This window comes from Nomia melanderi, chromosome 1, assembly GCF_051020985.1.
Source record: "Nomia melanderi isolate GNS246 chromosome 1, iyNomMela1, whole genome shotgun sequence".
NCBI classification, from domain to species: domain Eukaryota; kingdom Metazoa; phylum Arthropoda; class Insecta; order Hymenoptera; family Halictidae; genus Nomia; species Nomia melanderi.
Genome location: NC_134999.1, coordinates 29,165,468 through 29,185,085, shown reverse-complemented (window position 1 = coordinate 29,185,085; position 19,618 = coordinate 29,165,468). Strand labels below are relative to the sequence as shown.

The 19,618-nt window shown below is 34.2% G+C and overlaps 1 protein-coding gene across 6 annotated transcripts in view; it reads right to left on the bottom strand.

The window, feature by feature from the left end:
- Positions 1–19,170, bottom strand: part of LOC116428500 (uncharacterized) — a 120,276-nt gene extending 101,106 nt beyond the window's left edge. For all 6 annotated transcript variants that reach the window (XM_031980177.2, XM_031980179.2, XM_031980181.2 and 3 more), the window contains exon 1: positions 18,545–19,170. In XM_031980177.2, the coding sequence (XP_031836037.2) occupies positions 18,545–18,724 (180 nt within the window). In that variant the 5' untranslated portion in view covers positions 18,725–19,170. The remainder of the gene's footprint in view (positions 1–18,544) is intronic.
- Positions 19,171–19,618: the final 448 nt, after the last annotated feature.

Genomic DNA, 19,618 nt, shown 5'->3' with positions numbered 1-19,618 from the left:
ACCAAATTAGTATCGAAAAGGGGGTGTGAACAAACGAGAGCTGATCAATGAGACCTGCATTCCTCAGTCTCGCCATCAAGTAATCTCCCAACACAGTAGTCTCGCGATTAGTATCCGGTACGATCTGCAGGATTAGTGCTCGGTAGCCATCCCCATCACTGTGGGGCGAATCCTCTCCGCAAGACGCGAAGCTCGACGGTCGAGCAATTGTAATAATAATATGATACGTTATTCAGTGGTGGTAGACATTAGTGAGACAATATTAATGTACTGATACAACTTTCTTATAAAGGTTTTCTTGTAAACGGAACTTTTTTTAACGCATTTGTGAGATTCTTCTGATTAAAACAAGACTAAACATGGCATATTTTAAATTTACTTAGAAGAAAATAAATTATTGTAATTTATTAAATAAGTAAATATGTTCCAAAATACATCTTATTTAGTCTCGTTTTAATCTGAAGAGTCTTGACTATCCATTGGTAAAAAATCATTGCTATGGAATTATTATTTAATGTTTTAAACATCTTTTATGCTTCATAAACGTTTTAATTTGAAAAGCTTAGTACAAGTTTATGAAAAATGCTAGATTCGCGATGTGTTCATTATGAAATTATATAAATAGATGAATGAAACTTTCGTGGTCAAAGGCATCTTCTTTTGGGAGTGATGAGTGCATTTTTAAAGATTCTTTAAATTTAGAGAATCGCACTGCGAATACGAGAACGGGAGTAGGTCATATTCAAAATTAAGAAATCGAATTTATTTTTATTAATCTTGTTAAAAGCTACTTGCTGTTAGCACTTTTTCTTTAATATTTTAGAGGATAAAGTGTTAATTCTCTGAGTGAAATTTACATTTATTTTAAGGAAACGTATTAATTCATTGTAACAAGAAAATTACACTCGAATAAAAAGATAGCTTTGTTTATAAATGCGAATTCTTGTTAATGGTATTTAATAACATTATTAAAGAACGAAGTGTATCAAATTATATTCGAAACGAGAAATTAATTTAAAAGAGTAATTCTGTTAAGATCAAGAAAAGATTAAAATTCACGAACACATCACTGCAAGAATAATTCTTTTGTGACGTTAGTTTCGATAAAAGTCGACGATAACTGTCAACTTCGAGGGTTAATATTTTTCGAACAATTTTAAAACCAACAGTGGGATGATTTAAACCCCAGTTATTTTTACGTGAGCTACGATATATCTCAATTTGAACGAAATCGCAGGAATCGTATACAAAAGTGATCGATTTGACATGGAATAGCCTTTATACGAAAAAGCTCAACACGCCTCTGTAATTGTATAGATTGGACCGAACATTGAAGTCATGACTTCCACGTATACGTGTTTAACGTTTAAGACAGTCGAATTAAACGCAGTAAAATTATACCAAATAAATGGGGCATGTATCGTAAACTTTTATTATATCTCATAGCATTATGAATATAAATTAAAAGCTGAATCCATGTGTCCACTTAAATAAATCTTTACGAATGTCTTTAAAGCTGTTGATGATACCGAAAGTGAATACGTATTAGTAAAAATTAAATTGTTTTAGGAGTTAAATCAGTGAATATTTGACTGTTACTGCTGCGATGTGATGTGAATATTAGATCACGATTAGATGTGACGATTTAAATTAGATCGAGCTATCTCACCCCAAATTACCCTACTTTTATTTTATAACCAGTTAAGGGTGGACACAACTTATAGACGTTCTAATTATAGGTAAATCTTAGGAATTTTTTTGTTAATAACTATCAAGTGAAAACTTCTGATTTTTTCTGGGTGTATAACTGTAACCTTCTGCTTTATAGTCATACTTTTTCTAAGCCAAAATATTACAGAATGGTGCAGTTATTTGTTGGCTTCAAAATTCCTTTTCGTAAAACATCCATTGTTTGTGATTGTGTGTGTGATTGCAAGCAACTGAAACATCCGAAGACAAATATTTTTGCGGATTTATAAACAGAAATATATTATGCAAAATATATCATACGGATTTTTCGATATCTCGATCATTTAATTTTTTATAAACATTTAAATCCAATTTTTTGGGTTAAAAACAGGATTTTGCACTTTAAATTCTTACCATTTCCATGATAATTAAAATATCGAAAAATTCGTACGCTACATTTTAGATAATCCATTTCCATTTATAAATCCACGAATATTTTTATCTTCGAATGATTCAGTTGTTAACAATCATGCGAATAACTCCGCCATTTTGTAACATTTCGTCATAGAAACAAATACACATATAAAGCAGAAAATTACAGTTACACACCCAGAAAAAAATCAAAACTTTTCACTTAATAGTTATTAACAAAAAAATTTCTACAGTTTACCTATATTTAGAACATCTCTAAATGGTGTCCACGCTTAATCGACCAATTACGATATAAACAGATACATACAAAATGTCGGTACGTTTACCGTTAAATAAATAAATAAATAAATAAGAAGAAAAGCAACGAAACTAAAATTCGGCACCATTAATACGCTCGACCCTCTTGTAAATTACAATGCGTCGTTCACATGAAAGAAATGCACGTTGGAGGCAGAAATAACAGTGCTCACCGTTACATTCTCCAATTGCTTCGAACACTTCGTCCCATTTTCTCTCGAACTTATATTTCACGTTTTCAGCGGAATTTATAACGTCGTTCCTAGTGCAACGATTCATCGTTTATAGCCTGTCAATTTCTAATTGCCGGGAAAAAAGAGGATATAAACGTTCTTTCAGCTTTTCTTTTTTTTACCAAAAAAACCGGTACCAGTTTCGGTTTCTGTAACGCCGCATCGCCGATCGTCGAAACAGATCGATACCAGGCATCGAGAGGAAATTGCAATGCTATTAGCGGTGCTCGGCACATCGCTGGATGACACGCGTGAATTAAAAAAGAGCAACCGCGTGTTTCAAATAACCGATAGATCCCCGTTCCTCCGTGGCGCTGTCACGCGTGGGATATTCAGAACGTTTTGAAAGTGATTCGATAAGCGTCCACCATTTCCGTTCATTCGATTGAATTATCGAATCAATGCGTTCCTAGAGCTAAGCAATTTTTGCCTCGAAGAGTACGTTGAATCGAAGGAGTAATCCGCGAATATGGAGTACATTTAACCCTTTGCACTCCAAGAACTTTTTACCAAAAACACCGAAAACATTTTCTGATGAAATATAGTCAACGTTTCTTGAAACTAACATAATGAGTAATCGTACGTAAACTAAAGAACGAGGTTGTTTTATTTTAGTATTTCACATACTAATGCAGAATACGAAACTTACTATTAAACGATTTAGTGTCAACCGAAGAAATTGTATCTAAGCGAGGAATACTGAACCAATCAGTATGAAATAGTTTCTTCGTATGAATGTATATTTTATTGAGTTTCTTTCCAGCAGATTAGTAACAATGATGAAGCTCTTGTAAAAATGGTTAACAAGAAGTCTTAAGAGAAATTTTTAAATTGATCATCAGTTTTATTGATTGTAGTTATTACTGTGTTTATTTGTGTCTTCTGTATCTTTCTGCACTTTATGCTTTTATCTTTTTAATTAAGAATCTAATATTCTGTTTTAGTATTAATATCCTACCTTTACAATATTATGATAACGATAAAGCGACTTCTGAAAATGTATTTGCCACAGGAATTTCAAAACGAGTAGATAAACAGTCATTCAGAGTTGATTACTATTTTTCTGATTCATTTGCTTAAGGACAAAAAATTATATTATAATATAATTAAAAATGTAAATTAAATCATAATTACATTTATTGTGGAACAAATAGCTTGAAATCGTTATTTCTTTTTACGTTTCTTAATATGAGTATTCTTGAACGAGAAACTATATGTTTAACGTTCAACAAATATTCAACGTTGCAATGCTTCAATAAAGAATATCACATTCATATAAAAATAATGTAGGTGATTTGAGGGACTTAAGGAAAGTAACATAGGGAGCAGATATTTTTACATCACGTTCATCCTTTGAAACCGTCCAAGATCTCTTTTTTTGTGTCACTCAGAAGAAAGGAGATATTTAGGTCTTCGTGATTTGTTGAGATAGCTCACGTATTTGACGTCTGTGTAGTTTTATTGATTTTACGAGCTGATGGATTGGAAATGGTTTCTCGTCATATAAATTCGAGTTTAAGTTTCAGATGTACGATGTCAGCCAGTTTAATTAAGTTCTTCACTCGAAGCTTCTGCATATTATGATGAATTTCACACGCCTAACGTTTCACGCAAAGCTAAAAATGAATATCAAACTAGAAATACAGATGTAGCACGAAGTTGGTTAAAAGTTAGCTCGTTAATTAACACCGGCAAATAAATAACTGTGCATAATTATTAATTAGCGTCGTTTCTGTGAAACAGTATAATGAACAATGCAATGTCTTTCAATGAAGCAAAACTACGAAGCGCGACGTATCAGATATTTATTAAAATTACAAACGAATCTATTAATCGCCATAAAATTTTGGACAATGGCACGGTTCTATTTTATGCGGAGTATTAATTAACCGCTTTAATCGATAATTAGTATTTACGCGTGTACCTTGTGGAACAGATAACAAGAAATTATTGGGACAGATAACAAGGACAAATATTACACTATTTTATGTTAAATTTCCTGTTCATTTTGAATAAAACACGAAACCAAATGATTTATGTTGTGGCGAATTTTACAGTGGTTTCTTTCTAACAATGTATCAACCGAAAATAAATTATACATTAACTATAACTATGTTTGCCGTCAAAATTCAATATCCACGAACGTAATAATAATATAATGTTTCGCTTTTGTTTACATACGTATATTTGTATATACCAAATATAATTATATTTTATATATAATTTACTTTATATATAAACATAAATATTATATTAAGTTAAATTGCAGTTTATTCCTAAACAGAAATGTTGTATTACATTAAATTACATTTTATACATAAACATAAACATTATATTAAATTAAATTACAATTTATATACAAATATAAATATTCATACTAAACAATTCTCATTTCCCGTGAAAATACAAGGCGACCACGTGTAACAAGAATCTCTAATTATGAGTTTACATAATTCCAACGAATATCCAAGAGATCCTAAACCGAATTCCAACATGATGTATTATTTTTAAACCGTCCTCCTCTATCTCAATGAAAATCTCTGCATCACTGTTCTCGAATGCTCACTGATAAGCGTCCAAAGAGAATTTCTCTCAAGGAAAAATGGCGGAGAGAATACAGAGCCGCATGGGTATTGAAGAGGTTTTAGCCGGCGATAAAATGAGTTTTCTCCATAGTTGTCGATATCCGCTCGCGGACGATCGAAGAAAATTCGTTCCCGGACGAACGTCTCGAAAAATCCCTTTGTTCAGATATCATAAAAGTTCCATTATTGCGGAATGGGTGGATGTTGGTTACATTTACAGGTGTGACCCGTACACGTTCATGCGTGCGTATACATACGTGTAGCAGGTAAATACATACATAGACGCGGAACGCATATCGGGTTCCCATCAATCGGCAGTGGCGGAACTTTTATGACATCGGATCAGCGAAAGGTTCGTATCCATCAAATGTTCACGCATCGAGGATCATCGTCCTCGTTAATGGATTTCATGAGGAGAAATTGAAAATCTTGCCGAGAATTTTGATCGAAATGATACGTGAGCAAAATCATGTCCAGCTGATGATGGGAGCCGAAGCGAGGTATAATTTTCGCTCCGAAGGGAACAGGAAAAATCTGTTACGACTCAACGAGTAGAATAATTGATTAATAATACTTTTATGCCATCTTTTGGTCCTCACCTTCCTAACGAGTACAACCATTTTGTTTTCTTGTGATTTTTTTTATTGAATTACGAGGGTGGAAGATGGAATACAAATTGTATGTCGTTGAGAATTATTTATTATTTTGTTTAATGGTTTGTATTATGTGATTATGAATACATTTGAAAATTGAATAAAAAGTATATACTTTTCATATATTTAGTTGCATTTTTTATATGTAATATATAATATAAATATGATATAAAATATATAAAATAAAAATTCTTTTTTATGAGTGTATATTCTTTGTTTAAGAATGATTTTTTGAACTGATATTCGATGATAAGTTTGTTAAATATTTGTTTACATGTTCCCAGGTTCCCAGTAGATAAATCATGCGACAAATTTTCTACTGCATTAAAATGAACAGAGTGTGGAATGCAATGAGGAATTTCCATGTGATCGTTTTCATATAACAGCTCTGCAAAGTATTTCATGCATACTTAAGCATACCCTCTTACCTAAAAAAAGGAAAGTACCCATAGTAAGATTCTTCCATAAAATTATACGTATACCATTATACTATATTCATGTAAATAGTTAACAATATAGCAATTTGTAAAGAATAGCGAACAAGAATTATTCCAAAATGAAGGATTCTGTTTCAATCTGTGAGCTTAATTTAAAAATGTGTCCGAATGAAGAAATCTTTTCGTTTCGTTTTCAATATGATGTTCGTTTAAACGATTGATTATTAGTATTAAGTTTTATAATACTACCGCCAAGTAAATTTTAAATGTAATGAAAGGAAGTTTTAAATATAATTTTGGATTGTTTATTCTGACACCTTATTATTCATATTATCAAATGTATGCTATGTAATAAATAAAATCTTCTAAAAAAAATGTATTAAAGATAGTAGCACACAAAATGACAAAGATTGATTACATTCACTTTAATGGGAAATTTCGATATTTAATTTTGCAGGATATATCATACTTCATTAATAAACGTCAAATCTGACTAATAATGAGGTTGACAGGTAACACTTCTTTAAGAACGATATAAAACTTCAATGAGTGTGACGCATACAATAAGAACGTGTAGAAATAAAGTTCATTCCTACATTTGAATATTACAATTCGTTAACTTCCAGATCCGAAGCAATTTTTAATGAAACTTCATGTTCAAATCAATGTTTTTGTCAGCGGCAGAGCATTGAAGTTCGAGCAGTACGATAGAATTGTGCACCCCGCTATTTCCATCTCCGGTCTGATGCCTAAAAAACGATAATTGATTGTTAGGGATTAATTAAGGACATCTGCGTATTTGGCGAGTTCCAGGGATTCGTCAGGCACGTCGCAATTACAACAGTGTCTCTTGTTACGATCTTCTATTATTTTTCGACAGCGTCACAATCGATTGTTACAATCGTCATATCGGACGAAATAATAAAGCCATAATCCGATCAAGCTACTAGACGATAACGTTTCGATTCTCTCTCGGGCTAAAAGCAATTTGTTTTTTCTCGATATATGTATATACAGTGAATCACAAGAGTATTCGTGTCTCCTGAACTGCTGGATTTAAACGATTGATATTTGTTTACAATACAAGTTTCAAAGTTCTTATCAACAGGAATGTATGTTGGAATTACGAAGCTTTTAAACTTATATATACTTAATTGCAAACCAACATGTCAATATAAGAAAAAAAGTAATTTTACGTAAACAGGAAGAAAATTGGTTTCACTAGCCTGATGATTCAGATCGTCTCAAAAGTATTATGAAATGCAAAGGAGGCCCAGCCAAATATTAGCTATTAATACATTAATTAATACATTATTTTAGGATTCTTTCTAATAGTTCAAATTATTTCAGGATTATTTTCATATCAATAATTTTAAATTGCAAATTTTAATGTTATAAATGAATCAATATCCTTTTAATAATAAATATTTTTGGATTATGTATTATATAAAATTTTAATTTTAATACTTTTATCCTACCAAATTTATTAAAAACTTGAACTAAAAATATCATATTTAATACAATAATTTGTTCTGTACATGTCTATTAATTTCACGAACCACGATATGATTCACTAAAAATTAAAGATTATTTATTGTCGTTTATTAGAATTTAAATTTACCTTCAATTAAATCAAAAGGAGCACGGTGTGTTGTGATTCACTGATATGAATATATATAATTTTTAGTAAATAATACACAAGTATAGGAAAAATTATTGTACTAAATATAATATTTTTAATGGAACTTTTTAATCAATTTAGTAGAATAAAGTTATTGAAATGAAAATTATATGTATAATATATAAAATTATATTGTATATTATATTTTATATACTATATTATATGTACAATAATATATTATATTATATTCTGTATATATTATTATTATTATTATTATTAACTAACGTTTGAGAAATTAACACGTTTCTTCGGTGTTCCTGTGGTAACAGGCAAGAATAAATCTCGTGATCAATATGAAGCATTAATCAGTTAAATCGGCTTCAGTTGCGGTAATGAATTTCCAAAGCGATGCGATTAAAGTTTGAAAAATGAGAACACCAAGATGTACCTATTGCGGATTAATGGAACATCGATAATAAAAATAAATTATAATTAATCGTTATTATTAAAAGTCGATGAACATAGTGAAGTCCCGACTTTCGAAGCGTCAGGGATTCTATGTATTACTGCGAAGTACATGATTCTCTTACAACTGCAATACTCTTGAAGAATCGAAAGAAACCATTCATTTTATTAATCGAATACCGCATACTTTCTTAGCAATTGTTAGAAAGATTCGTATTATTATTTTCATTCGTGACCTTAGCGAAGATTAACGAAGATTACCGTCTCTCGCGTAGTTAAATTTCACTTGACACGTATTTTCATATGGGCCAAAATATATGCTCTATTTAATTGAAAAAATTAATCATAAGCGCTTACTGAAATTATTATATATTTTTTAAAGAAATTATATGTTCACTATAAGAAACAGTAGAATCTTTCATTTTTCGTTATTTCTTTATGTACTCATTGTTTACATTTTAAGCTCTTATTAAATGTCATTTGCCATGTAATAATGATTAGTTTCCAATATTCTGTTGATTGACTTTATATAATTAAATTTATATATAGCATTCAATATAAAGTGACCTTTGACTAATTGACGTATATTTTAACAAACAAGGGAAAGAGAATTAAAACTGATAATATTGCATAATAGAATTGGACGAATTTAAAATTGAAAGAATTCCAGGTATTGTTTAACAAATTTGGCGAGGGAAGCCTTTTATAGAAAGAATAGAATTCGGAGATAATCCAAATGATAAAATCACTTCCGACATTTCCACTTGCCTGGAATCAGTGCGGGGACTTATTATTCTCTTTTAAAAAATTTTTTTCCATCGGAAGCTAAAGCTGAAGCTTCTACTCCAATAATTCTCTCTGTTATAAAACTGCAAAAAGCTGAACAAGTGTTCTATAACGAAGATCAATAAAACAACGTGAGGTTCTTACGTGCACTAAGAAACTTTCATATTTCGCATAACAAAGAAAAAAAGGGAGGAAAAAAAAGGAGAATTTGCAGTTCGTAAGACAAGGTAAAATTGCTAATGTCGACTGTAATATCCGTTACTGTATATAACAAACTTGTTCAATTTTCCTGAAACTTATACAGTCGCACACTTCTCTGCTTCGTGTTACTTGTTAACTTGAGGTATGACTATTAAGTTTTACTTTGGGGAAGTTAGTGAACATATTTAGGTAAGCGAAAAGTGACCGCTGCACAAGGTGCTTCTATTTAAATTAATTTCTCTAATTCATTTAATTACATTTAAATAAGTGTATGGTGAATTTAAAAATGCAACCTTTATATATTCATTCAGAAATTATGATAATATATTTTTGTTCGATCTTCTGGTGAAACAACATAATTATGTAAATTAATGAAACTACATGCGAATTTTGTTTTGTACAATATTTACATGGATATATGTACGGCGTTACGATGGTGTAATAATTTTATTCAGTTTCTGTTCTGTTGCTATATTATTTTATTTGTTCCAATTCTTATCATTAAAATGATTTCGAAATTACTTTTTTTATTTTATTAAATTTCTGTTTGCACGTCTTCATTTGCTTTATTATTTCCTACTGTAGTTACTGTAATATCAATTTTTCAAATAATCTGAGGGCTACCAAAAATAAAATATAATTCACAGTAGACTCTTTGACGCATTGAATACTTAGCATTAAAATTATAAAGAAGTAATAATAATAGAGAAATAATACAAGGTTATAAAAAGGTATACAGCATATTTTCAATCCAATGATACAAGTGAGAAGAGGTATCTATTTCTGTATGAAAAAATGAATCATAGAGAAGGAATACAATTTTTTCGTGTAGGAGTTTATTTTCGTTAAAATTAAGTTTGAACATTATATTAATACACGTAGGCGTTTATGATCGTGCATCAATTAACGCTCAACAAATTTTAACTTTAACATTTATTTATTCGGAAATGATGTTCTGCGTAACAAAATGTCATCGTACATACATTATTTTTTCATGCGCTACAACCTCTCAATTATTCGTCTCTCTCCAGTCTATAATTATCTGTATTCAATTATATTGAAGTAATATTTAAACTATATACATTTTCTTAAAAATGAAGCTCATTAAACAAAATTTATTCTTCCTTTTCAATGTATATTTGTTCACACAGACTTGCGATGCACGCCTCTCTGTTGGAAGATTATTAATTATATAGTACTCCTGCGAGGTTGGTCACGAAATAAATTGCAAGGTGAAAGGTTAATGTCTTACGAATGTAAATTACAACCTAGAATTTCTAACCGTGCAACTATTGTACTTGTCAGATAGGGAAAACAGTTCATACAAATGGACATTTTAAAAGTTACGAGTGTACACGCTCATGGTTCTCGAGAATATGCAACATCTCGTGTGCATGCTTGCTTATGGCGGTTATGTGATGCAATCAATCTTTTTGTACATATTCCATTTCCGGAAATGATGTAACAACTCCGATTTTCCGAAACATTCTCGTACCCAACTGTTTTGAGCATTTGACATGTATAGTCGAAAACACATGGAAAATTATTTCCAAGTGTTTTGAGTATTTTTTTTCTAATGATAAAGCATTTGCTGCACATTACAATCAATATTTTTATTACTCGTAGTATCAAAATCACTTTAGTATTACAATATTGTAGTATTAAGTAATATTTTATAGAAACCAGGAGGGCAAGAACGTCTGAGAGATATAACTCGCGATGAAAACTTTAAACAGAATTTCACGAACCTAAGTGTATTATTATTTATTTTCTTATTGCTTTCCTATTTAATTCTTTAAATTTTCATTATTACGAAGGCGGCAAGCATTTGAAGTGCAGAAACCTGTTTTTATCTCAACAAATTAGCTTCAAATGTTTATAAAATATTAAATAACTGAGTCATCGAAAAATCCGTACGCCACATTTAAAATAATACATTTCTGTTTATAAATCCACAAAAATGTTTACCTTCGTATATTTCAGTTGTTTGCAGTCGGGTCGGCCAACAATGGATGTTACGAAAACCGGTTCCGAAACTAACGAATGACTGTGCTATTTTCTAACACGTTGGCTTAGAAGAAATATAAATATAAATCAGAAGGTCATATTTATACACCCAGAAAAAGTCAGAAATTTTCACTTGATAGTTATTAACAAAAAAAATTCCTGAAGTTTGTCTACATTTAGAGCGTCTGTAAACTGTGTCCACCCTCAACCCTTTCGTCCCGAATGGTACACATAGGCACTAGGTACATTTTAAATGTCCGATAAGTTAGAAAACGCTTTAACACTAAAACTACCGAGCAATTACATGGACTTTTTGAAATTCCTTTAGAAGAACTTCAAGAATGTATCTATTAAAACTTTAATTGATTTACAATTCAGTTTTCGTATTGCTCAATCGATTTCTTTAATAATTTTTCAGAGAAACATCTGTTATCTTTCTAATAATTGCAAAAAGAAGACATCAGGGATGGGTCATTTTGACCTGCCTAACAGTTTTAGTGTTAAAGATAAAGGAAAATTGGGCCACACGGGGATCCTTGTTTACGGTTGGCAGCTTAAGTGCCAATCAGCTGTCAGTACACGTGTTTTGGTTGATCAGTGCGCAGCCGTAAGTCTTTTTTCACAAAATTCGTCAGTTATTCCAGTGGCATTGTGTAATTTGTAAAATACATATTCAAAGACGAAAGGAGTACTCCTTGTTCTACAATTCGAGAAATCTAAGTGTTATTTATTTTCTTTAAATATAAATTAAATATTACTTTTTTATTATCAGTCGTTAACCTTTGGAATAGACATAGGCATAGAATAAGCATTGAAATTTGTTCTTTATCTAACAAATGATTAATCAGGATACATATTCGTGTAATTGGATCACCAAAAACCGACTGGAACATTTACCAAATAATGTTTATAAAATTTAATCTGCGTTAAACCGACGCGTTCCGTGAACCTAGTGTTAAGAAATAAATCCTAGGGCAAGGAGTTAACACTAAACGTACCGCGAGCGATCAAATGACTGGTTCTAAAATTTGATTGAACATTGTGCTTGTTTGTCCGTTCATTTAACTTTATATCAATTCCTATATTGTCTACTTAATCGGTTTTTCAATTTTTGTCTTACTTCTGTTCCCAATAAGAAAAATTCTTCCAACGTGTTTACTTTTATTTTATAACCAATTATTTAAATAGGTATATGAGTCACTCAGAAGCCAATGCGGTTAAGACCGTTTTTGATACTTACTGATTTTTCTAAATTTTAATAGAATAAATAACATTTGTTTTAGTTATTAAAGGATTTACTCATTTCTTCTTTTTTTCTAGGTAAGAAAGCCCCTTTTTTAGAACCTCTAACCATGTTGCATAATCATTTCAGAAGTCAAAACACTAATTTTCTCAATTTTTATTTACTGGACTTGTGTCGGTACGTTTTGTGTTAAACACGTTACGCGCCCGGCGGAAGCAAATCCTCAGAGTGTCGCTACAACGATTCGAAAGTCCTGCCAACAGCAGTGGACAACGGCAGTTCGAGGAGGATGAAAATTCTTTTCGAGCAATGCGATTTTATTGGAATCCACCCGCTAAAAATATCAACGATATGTGTCCTCTGACGGAAGGTCGTATAATCTCGCGGCGAGAAATTTTCTGCTCCGCGATAGACGCTGAAATTCCTTGCTGCGTAATTCCATTTATTGGAATTCAAGCGTGAAAAGATCAACAAAAAGGACCCCTCGACGGAGAAAATGGAACAGGCTTCTCTCTCGCTCCCCCCCCCCCTTTCGCTCTCTCTCATTCTCTCTCTGTTTCTCTGTTTCTCTCTATCCCCTTCTCTCTTTCTCACTCGATAAAACTGACCCACATTCGATCGCGGGAAACGAGTCTTCGAGTGCATCATTGAGGCGCACCGAGCACTTATTCGAAAGACGAGAGGATGACACGCTGAGTTACGAGCTTCGATTCCAGGTCGTGCACTCCTATTCAGCAAAAAAAAAAGAGAGAGAAAGAGAGAGAGAGGGAGAGACAAAAAAGAAGGGAGAGAAGAAAGGGGAAAAGAAAGAGAAGGGAAAAGAAGAAACGAGAACTCCTCGAGCAGTAATCACGATTAATTAAAGGCTTTAAACTAACTCGAGTTCTTACGGTTTCCATGCCCCTTTATGACACTTTCAATGGTCGGCTCGCCTTCGAGCCACCTTTCAGAGGATTTCTCGGGAATTACGGGTATCATTGTTTATCAAATTTCCAGCGATAATTATCGATCTCGTCGCACGCGGACCTTATTAAAGAATAATTCGCTCCTCGGTCTTAGTCAGTCGTCGGAAATTGAATTTTTTCTCCTTTCTCTCTCCCTCTCTTTCTCTCTTTTTTGAGCTTTGCCTGTACTAGAGAACGGAAGGGAAATTTGTTCTTTTTTAAACAAATTACCAGAGAAGTTCGGAGCACTTTAACTGGACGCAATTATGACAGATAATGCGAACGGTTTCGAGAGCGGTTCGGAAAATTGAGGGATTTTTAAATAGGGCGGCACTTCGCCGGGATGAGAATTAGAAATTTCCGTGTTTCCGTGTGTCGCGTAAATGAATGCGGAAAAAAGAAATATAAATCCAGCTTCCGTTAATCGAAACCAGCCTCTCGTTTCTCGCCCGTGTGTTTGTTTTAATGAAAATGCAGTCACAATGGCGCCGTGAACAATTTTAAGACCTTTAATTTCGAGCGTCGGGATTAATGGAAAAACGCGCTTATGATGCTGCGGATCGGTTATAATTAGCGGCACGCGAGCGATTAATTAAGGGACGTTGTTGAAATTTCGAAAATGAGGGGCGATAGTATGTAGGAGAATATTATGAGAATCTGAGCGATCGTTTTTATATTTAATTTGTAATTTCAGTTTTATCTAATCGCTTATCGATAGTTTTGTTAAATACATTATTATTGCATTAACAGATCATGTGAAGATTATTGGTAACGGAATCAATCGGTACGGTTAGTTATTGATGTTTGGTATTATTAAGTTTTCAGCGATATTCTGGCTCTATTTCAATCCTCAGAATGATTTTTTAATTCGGCATTAAGTTTGCATTAACTACGTTCGTTTGAATATTCGGAGCATTTAAATAGGGCGGTTTTTTCTATGAGATACGTTTGACACAGTTCACATAGTGATTTTTAAAAGTTTTTCAAGAATTTATTTGAAAACAGAAAACATTTGTATGAACCAGGTTTGTATGCTGGATGTCACTGTTTCTTCTATTCCACGAAGGTTGTCGTACGGTTTTACGTTTCAAAAATAACTTCAGAGAAATTTTGTAGAAATGTTCTCTGTTCATTTTGTGTTCTTTTTGAGTAAGCTATTGTTATATTCATGGCTAAGCCAAGAGAACGGAATAACCAGTTAATTCGTTAGAATTATTACCTCCATAATTACTTAGAAAATCAATTCAAAATAAATTAACATATTGAAACACCTAAATAAAGATACATAAAATAGTTTTTTAATAGAAACGCCAATGTTTCAAGATAAATAAAATATAATAAAAAGTATTTATTTCGTTTCAATCACCGAATTCTTAAAGAAGACATTCATTTATTATTTATCTGGAAGCATTTAAATTCTGTACGTAACTGGAAGTAACGTGAGCAAATAGGATACATTACTTTTCGAAGAAGATTGTAATATTCTTTTTAATTTTTTTATTTTCGTTGAATTTATGACGAGTCAATAATATATACAATATTGCAGAAACTCTTAATTGAGCTTTTCGATGTTAATAAAGTAATTGCTCCCTCTTGGTTAACATGAGCTTTCATTTTCATTATTTATATTATTATTTATAAATCATTTATTAATTATCATTTATTAATTTATATATTATTATTATATGTAAATCATTATTCGAGTCATTTATATTGTCTCAAACGTTTGGTAACTATCTCCCTTCGGATTCACAAAGATAATTTGTCATTCGTTAACAGTTTAGAAATATTTTAGTTAATTAATCGCTTTGCATAGCAGGGTATAACGTATTACACATGCTACAGTCCCACAGGAACAACGTAATAACATTTCGATTTATCTTACAATGAGAACAGATTTAAAATACACGTCAACTTTAGGAGAAATTAATATTAAAACGATGAAACCGTGACATTAATTCCAGTTCAATATTTACATTAATTTCGTTAATTTATTTAATAATCTGCAGCAACATCTTTCAATTCTATAAGTACTTTATAATCAATTGCATTGTGCATTTTCAAATACAAAATTCAATAAATCACATACTGTACACGATAATTTATACAAACACAATGAATTTTAAAAATATCTTAATCAGATAACTTCGATGTAGCAATCCAACTAAAACCAAGTGAAATTTTATAATTTCATAAAGAACAAGTTTCTGACTCCCAACCTTCTACAAGCCCACCCTTCAAACAGAAAACAAAATTCTCATGAATCGAATAGTAATAGTTCACCGCTAATTATCCCCTTGCGATAAAATTACTAGTCTAGCTCGTTATTAGTTGTCATGTCAAATCGTACAATGACGAGGTAAACTCGTCATGCGAGTAAGGTTACAGATAACATGTTTTCACATGCACAGTATTTATACAGTTTCTAATTGAGAATAAATTAACAAGGTAGTAGTTAGTAGTACCTTGCTAGATTTAGTGTGAACATCGGTTAATAGTATACTTTTAATTAACAAAATTTATGAACCATGAAATGAAACATGTTGTTTTCTTTAATAAAGATAAAATGCTTCTTTAACCCCTTGGCCTATGATTTATTTCTCAACTCTGATCGATACGGCTACTTTGTCACTAATAACTTATCTGAAGAATAGAAAAATTCTAAGCATATATTATGCCTATATGTCCTTTTAAGTATAATAGTTGATTACAGAGGAATAATATTTATTTTGAATTCGAATGAACTGAGTGATATATACATATATATATTTCTTGAATCATTTTGAAAATCTTCACCACGAGTCTAACACGTTGTTGTAGGACAAGGGGTTAAAGAACAATGTTCCATGATTAAATCGTACCGCAAAGGATTAATCAGGACACGAGCGTGCCATTATCAACAGTACAAAAATTAATTTATCCGACTTGTTCATCCGACGCAATCGTACCGAGTCGCTCGAGGAACGAATAAACGCCGGAACAAATCAATGACTTTAAAAGATTACGTGCTTCGCGGAAAGATCGCGGCATCCATTCATTCATGAATTTCCGCCCACGTTTTTCAAATCACTGACCGGACCCAGGTCGACGCTATTTCGTTATTAAATTTATTAATAATTTATTCGCGAACGTGAAAGCTTCCGGCGATCATTGAATTGCAAACGTCTGGCAACAAAGGCGGGTCGAAGAGGAACGAGCAGAAACTATCACGTGGAGATCGAAAGAGGATCTAAAGAAATAACGCGGACGAGTGGGCAGGCGTGCGGAGGACGGAGGGGAGAAGAGTCAACTCGAGGCAGCAGCGAGATCAGATAATTTTCAAATCACGAAAATTTGCTGGGAAATGCGAAATTACACGAAATCCTCGAATGTAAACTGAACGGAAAGCAGCGGCGTGGGCCGACTTTTAAATATTAATTTCACTTTTGCGGAATATACACTTCCTTCTGAAAGGGAAATTTTTCGCGGGGAATTAAAGCGAACGATGGGATTAACGCGCGATGAAGAAAATAATGGGAAACTTTAGCGGGCTGCTGCTGTTGCAGTTTGCAGCCCCGATAATTATGTAATTCCGGGAAATATTTCACGGACAGCAGCGCGGTGCGTTAATTAGCGATAATGAGTAACCGCTCGGACGTAACCCGAAAGATGAAAAAGCGAGGGGAAAACGCACGGTTCTCTTGACTGCGAGGGAATAGCCCTTCGCGTAACGGTAGCATCGTTCGAAAATAAGAGTCGAAGGAACGCAAAGGATGTCGCTCGAGATGAATGAAATATGAAATGTTATATTATGTTTCTCGTGTGAAACGTGGAAAACAACCGTTGTACCAGTAAACGGCGAGGATTGATAGTTACTCTAAAAGCAATGGAATAGAACGGCGAATTGAAAAAGAAGGAATACGAAAAATGACGTTTAATCTCCGTGAAGGCAATATGATACAACGATGAATAGAAAAAATATAGTGAAGAACGATTGTTTATTTTGACGAAAACAATAGATTGGTTCACTGAATGTGAGAGAAAGAGTGCGGAGAATATTGATCCTTGATAGGTCGGTTTTGATAACAACAATGTAAACGATGAATGAAAAAAGGGGTATAAAGGAGAATAGTTAATTTCTATGAAACTGATACAATAGAACAATGGATAGGAAAACATGCGATGAAGAATAACGATTAACTTCAATAAAACCGTTATGATGGAACAATGAAGGAAAGAAAGAGTATAAAGGATAACGATTAATTTTCGTAACGTGGAATAACGGATGGACACGAAAAGTAATGCTCGACTACCATAACAACCGAGAAACCAGAACAACGAACGAAAAGAAACACGTTCCCATCGAACCCGAAACCTTAAGCCGCAAACTTCCAAAAGAATCGCGCAGGGTAAACCCTGAAAAACCGCAAACAGAACGAGCAGAGGGGAAAAAACAGCTTTCCGCGTTAAATTCCGACCATCGAATTCCGCCAATTCTTCACTAATGAAATAGACCAGAGTTACGGGGCTCGGTGGGGGAGTAAACGGCACCCCCCGAAACGAATGTCCACGCGTAAACAACGGAACGCATTAGCGAAAGCTCGTCGATGCATCACAGCGACGGAAACAGCTATCAGCCCTTCGGGGTGTCTAAATATTTACCGTGGAGCGTTTCGCGCGAGACGCAAGAATGAAAGAAAAAAAAAACGAAACCAACAGAATAAGAGGGCGGGAGAGAGACACGCACGGGGCAAGAGCCAGATAGATAGATAGAGAGTGAGAGAGAGAAATGAGTACACACACACACACACACACACACACAGGGAGAGGGAAAGAATGGAACTATCAAAACAAACTTCAGTGACAAAGAGGTCAACGGACCCGTGGAAATCGGTAGACCCGGTGGAAACTGGTGAACGACAAACGGTCGAATGACACGACAATGCAGGGATCGTGATCGAAATCCTGGTACCTGGGGATGATAAACTGCCGCGTTCTTGCCGTACGAATTGCCATCTGTTCGGATGCCCGGGGTCGGCGGCGAGAACTCAGCCTGCAGGTTCCTCGGGTTGATCGCGATCTCCGGGCCAGTCTGGGTCTTCCTAGTTCCCTGGGGACCGGCGGCGGGTCCCAGGCTCGGGGCCTTCACCATCGTCGGCCGCACCCCGTCGGATCCCGGACTTTCCTCGGTGGTCCTGGTGGCACGCGCGAGGAAACAGAGGGTGGACGGCGCGATGTCACGTCACGCACGGTGGATGATCACGCGCGCAGAGAGAACAACCGATGCGAGAAACACGCTGGCCGCCGGTTTTATCGATCCTGTCCTTCTCTATTTTTTTTGTTCCTTCCTCGGCAAACTCTCTCTCTCCGTGCCACCCTTGGTTTCCCACTGTGTGTGTGTTTGTGTGAGAGCGTGTATGTGTGTGTGTGTGTTGTATGTGTGCGTGTGTGTGTGTGTGGCGCGCGGTTAGGGGCGGATGGAGGGGAACGCGACGACGAAAGAAACAGAACCCCTTGGTCCTGACGGCGTAGGACCTGGGAGTACACCCGAAAAGGTGGCACTCACCACCCAGCGTCCTCGTCGACTATCTCGACGCAGCTCCGTTCCATCCCTCGCGCGTACATCGTCTCGCTCCGCCGACCTACCCCGACCACCCCAGTCGACGCCAGCGCCGCCGCGGGCCGACGCAGAACCATCTAGAGATTCTGCTTTGACGGGAGGAGGTCTCGTCGACCAGATGTTCAACAGCGAAGCGCGAGATCCTTAAGGGAAGCTCTGACGCATAGTGCGAATCGTAGAATTCGCAGTATTTACGTATTACCTTTGTGTGATACCTTTATTTTTGACAAATGTATCAATACGAATTGCGATGACAAGGGTGATAACAGTAAGAAAATATTAACCCTCCGCTGGCAACGTGATTTTTTACCAACGTGGCCGGCAATAGGAACCTTTCGTGATTAGTCTTGATTCTTCATTGTTCCGAGTTTTGTGGAAAGTAAAAATGTTGAGATACTTGTTTGTAGGTCTTAATTTAATATACGA